Source organism: Nanorana parkeri, unplaced genomic scaffold, assembly GCF_000935625.1.
Source record: "Nanorana parkeri isolate BGI_ZX_2015 unplaced genomic scaffold, ASM93562v1 scaffold13, whole genome shotgun sequence".
Classification (NCBI taxonomy): Eukaryota; Metazoa; Chordata; class Amphibia; order Anura; family Dicroglossidae; genus Nanorana; species Nanorana parkeri.
Window position 1 is genome coordinate 1,661,688 of NW_017306281.1, and position 4,549 is coordinate 1,666,236.

The 4,549-nt window shown below is 41.8% G+C and overlaps 1 protein-coding gene across 1 annotated transcript in view; it reads right to left on the reverse strand.

The window, feature by feature from the left end:
• Nucleotides 1-2,408: 2,408 nt before the first annotated feature.
• The window catches only part of KMT5A (lysine methyltransferase 5A), a 17,850-nt gene continuing 15,709 nt past the window's right edge, over nt 2,409-4,549 (reverse strand). The window contains exon 8 of the mRNA XM_018556825.1: nt 2,409-2,865. Coding sequence (XP_018412327.1) covers nt 2,655-2,865 — 211 coding nt within the window. The 3' untranslated portion in view covers nt 2,409-2,654. The remainder of the gene's footprint in view (nt 2,866-4,549) is intronic.

The window sequence follows — 4,549 nt, forward strand, 5'->3', positions numbered from 1 at the left end:
AACAATCTGGGCTTCTACGGTAATCGCAGCAGGCTGGAGTAATCTCATTAAACTAGCTCAGAAATACAATTATGCAGAAGCCATACCCTGCAATAGCAGAGATCAACATGGCAAGTAAAATAATTGCACTATAAAATGCCACTTGTCACAGTCTAATGTATCGGCACGCTGTACATCAGAAGCTGAAACACCAGGCGGCAGGATTTAAATTTCATAGGCTATAGGCAAGGAGTCAGTTTAAAGTATGCCTATTCCGAGGTTGTCATTGGTAGCCTTTTCCAAATAGTTTTAGTCACCGAGCCAGAACAAGTAAATGCATTCAGAACCACTGATCTGCATAGTTGTTCCACATCAGTACCTCAGAAATTACCAAAGCATTGTACCAATCTGGCAACTAATGTCTTCAGCAACAGAGGACAGCAACGGCAGCTGCCAATTTATCTTAGTACAGGCTTCCCTTAAGTTGGTGACTAAATGAGAACTTGGACAGAAATATTTTGTGAAGGCTATGAACAGGTTGTGTGTAAAGCATCTTTGCAGCCCCTTTTAGCACTTTGACATTCCAGCAGTCAGTCCCACCTCCTTGCTGAAACTGACAGGTTGGTTGGCCTCATTTATCACCTAAAACCAGGTGTCTTAACTCCAACCACTACATTCTGAAAGCTTGAATGTGCTTGGTGTCTGTGGGCTCGAATCACAAATATTTATCTAGCTATTTTGATCAAAGAAAATTGCCAATTTCTAAAGATTTGCTATTAAAATTAGTCATATTTATATGACAGGAGGAACTGCATTTGGCAAATATTCATAATGCCTATAGAAGAAATACATTTTCTATATAGGCTGCCTCCATTGTTAAAAAATGAACAACTAGATTCACCATGAAAACCTAGCTTCAGTGAGAGAGCAAGAAGAAATGCAGCGGGTCAAAGACTAATCCCTCTAAATTTGTAATCAAGAATATAAAATCCCACCTTTTCATGCAGGAGTATTTACCCAATGATTTTCCAGTACCTAGGGGCCTGGCATGGGGAATTCAATAGAAGAGACACACATTAATTCAACCTGCTCTATCAAAAGGATTTTGCAGTTATAATACAGAAACATGCTTTATAGCCAATGTAAAATTGGTGAAAATGCATAGCAATGATTGAATATTAAATATTTCCATGCTGAAGGGCTCCCACAATCAGTGAAACAACTACTTTCGCAGCCATGTGGGTACAGCATCCAACCTCCCACCCCCACCATTAGCCTAGTCTACTGTTCTTTTGGCAAGAGAAGATGAAAATAAAATACTTTTGGACAAAAGCAAACTTATGGCCCTAATTTGTTTACAAACTACCCTTAAGAAATTACACCAGAAACTAGCTGGAGAACCTGAACTTCCCATCAAAAATTCCGCATTAACTTAGCAGTTTGGAGTACAGGGATCCTCCACGCTTCCTTGCCTTCAATGGTACCCAAGTGACTGATTGGAAGGCCTGGGTGTGATATGCACAAGGTGGGCGCTTTCAAAGTTGGCACACTGGAGCCTTTGAGAAACCGACATTTGAGAGTGCCTGCTCTTGTGACATAAGATTAGTTTATCCAGCTTATGGCCATGACAGGTTCGCTTATAAAAGAGAAAAACAGAGGCTCCTAGTACAGAGCTCTCATGAAAATTATAGTAAACTGGCTGTCATGCTGACCGGCTTTCTACAGTATATGACCTCTAAGTGAAGCGCTAGGGTTTTAAAAGTCAGTGAACTCTGACTTTCAAAAGCTACACACTTATTTCAAGTCAATGGCTAAGAAAACATTAAAAGTCAATGGGTCAGCATAAATGCCAGACAACATGGCATTTTTAGAACAGTGTGCTACAGCAGTCCCTTTTATGACCGTTTTTATGTTAGGTAAGAAGCACAAAGAGCAATAATTATATACAAACAGCAGTCACCTACAGCATATCAAATGAAATCTTCAATTGTTTTACTGCAGCCATGACAATGAAAGATAACTACTCTGTTTTCTGTAGGTTACTTTTCTAGCTAGAAACACCTGGTTGCTTCAAGCCTAATTGTATGTGCGTACAGCTGGGCTGCCCACAACCTATTGTTAATAACCTGAAGAATAAAGAATATTCTTAAGCCGTTTGTCTTGAATTCCCTATGAAAGATACAAATACAAAATTTACTGTTTGTCCTTGACTGGTACAATGACATTTGCTCATAATCGTTCAGTTGCAGCTAAAATATCAGAGTGATTGTTTTGAAAAAAAATGATAACTTGTTCTACCTGATGAAGGGGATCCTGCGAGACCCCGAAATTTTTCATTGAGTATCACGTTATGCTGCTCATATGTCAATAAACAGACGTAATTGACCTGCTATTGGAGTGCCGGTGTCTATATATTTTGTTTGAGACTACCAAACAAGACATCTGAAGCAATGGTCATATGTCAGGACCGCTTGAAGACAAACATCCTTCTGTACAAATATACAAATTCTTCAATCAACTGCATGCTTGGGAAGCACAGAAACTATCGATATAAAAATACTATGATCAAGGCTGTCTGCATCTAAGTGTTAAATATGCAAAACAAATGGAAAGAATGGAGGCTGTTAAAACCAAATCAGTTCATAAGGGGTAAAATCTTTTCAGCCATATACAAGTCAATTCTTAAGCCAAGGATGTGCTTCAATGGAGGACTTGCTCCGATCTCCATAGTCATACAAAAGTTCTTCCCCTGCGCTTATGTCCCTTGATGCAACCAATATGAGGTGAGGCAAGTTCTTGATATTGTGTAGTTTGGTGTGGCAATTTCCGCTCTTACTGTGATTTATAAGCCTTCCTAAACGGTTCGTTTCTTTTGTTGCATCAACACTGAAATAGACCAAGACATGTATGCAGTGAACAATATGAAAACAACAACAACACACACACATCAATGGCATCTGCTTAATAAAAAGGCAAAACTTTTTTCAAGTCCCAAGTTGTAATATGGCCACAGTGCACTACACATTGCTACAATGTTCGTTCCGAGTACAGTAGTAAAACCAAGATTGCCGATAGCCGACATAGATGGCACATAATACTGCTACAGAGCTGTCAGCCCATGGCACCCCTGCTGCTAGGGCCCTGTTGAGCATAGGCGTCACTGGCTACTAGGGTGCTCTCCGCTCTATGGCATCCTTGGTTGCAAGGGCTCTGTCAGCCAACAACATTGCAACCAAAGACAATGTGCAGCGGACAAAGTCATAGGAACCAATGTTTCTGTGCGGTCCATAGGCTAAACTTGCAGTGGAGATGGAGTGACAACGATATGGACAATCTAGTCACCCCCCACCGTATGACAAATTCTTATGGAGTCTGCATGTGCAAAATGTGCATGCAGCAGAACGGAATTGTCTCCCAGTGCTGCCTTGCGCCTATAGTGTGACTGCGGCTCCGCAGGGATGAGCAGATGCAGATAGAACAGACTTGCATATTTCTGCTAGCTGTATGCAAGATTAGTTTTCACTATATTTAAAAGTAATACAAAAACTGCATTGAAATTAATAATAAAAAAAAGTAATTTTCTCAATCTTGCCATGTGCATAAGTATAGATACCCACCCTCAAAACCAACATGAAATAATCCAAGGCCTGTTTAAAGGTCATTAGAACTCTGCAAAAAGTGGAGAAAGTGCTGGAAGCTCCAGGGAGTGCTGCCGGCTTCTTGATTCCATGGTTGTCAGTTTTAATGTATATACAAGTTTCTGTTAAGGAAGTACCGTATTTTTTGATCCATAAGACGCACATTTTTCCTCCTAAAAAGGCGGGCAAAAATGTCTGTGCGTCTTATGGAGCAAATGTGCGAGAGCATTCCTATCGCCCGACACATGCAGTTTTGGGGGCCGGGCGAGTAGTTTTTTTTGTACATTTAGCCCTGCTCCTGACAAGCAGAGCTAAATGTATAGTGTTGGAGTCGCCGCTCGTTTTCATACAAGTGATATGAAAGGAGCAGCAGCGATCCTGTCCGGATGCCTGTCAGGACGGAGAGCGGAGTACAACACTCAGCGATCAGAACTGTGCCAGTCTGTGTTCCCTGCAATCCCTGCTGCTCCTCCCCGCTTGTGTTGGCAGAGGTAGCGGAGATCTCCCAGCTTCTGTTGGGAAAGGGACACGGACCGGCGCCCGACGAGGAGGAGAGAAGCTGTCAGGATGGCGAGTGGGACAGTGCACGGAGGAGACAGCTGTTAGCTGTCACAGGAGGCCAAGCTCGCCTCCCACACTGCCCCACAAGGTCTCCTGTGACAGGCGGAGCAGTCAGGATGGAGAACGGAATACAAACACTCCGCAATCAGTACTGGTCACTGACTGTTTGCAAATAACCGACATAGAAAGCTTACTGTGTCCTCAGTTATGAATGAACAGGAAGTGTTCTACATCACTTCCTGTTTATTCATGGATTGTGGCCATAGTATCAGTATCTCCTCAGTTTAAGAATGGAAAGGAGCACTTAGTATAGAGGCTCTGTTCATTCATAACCGGGGCTGCAAAAAAAAAAAAAAAAAAAAAAGAAAATT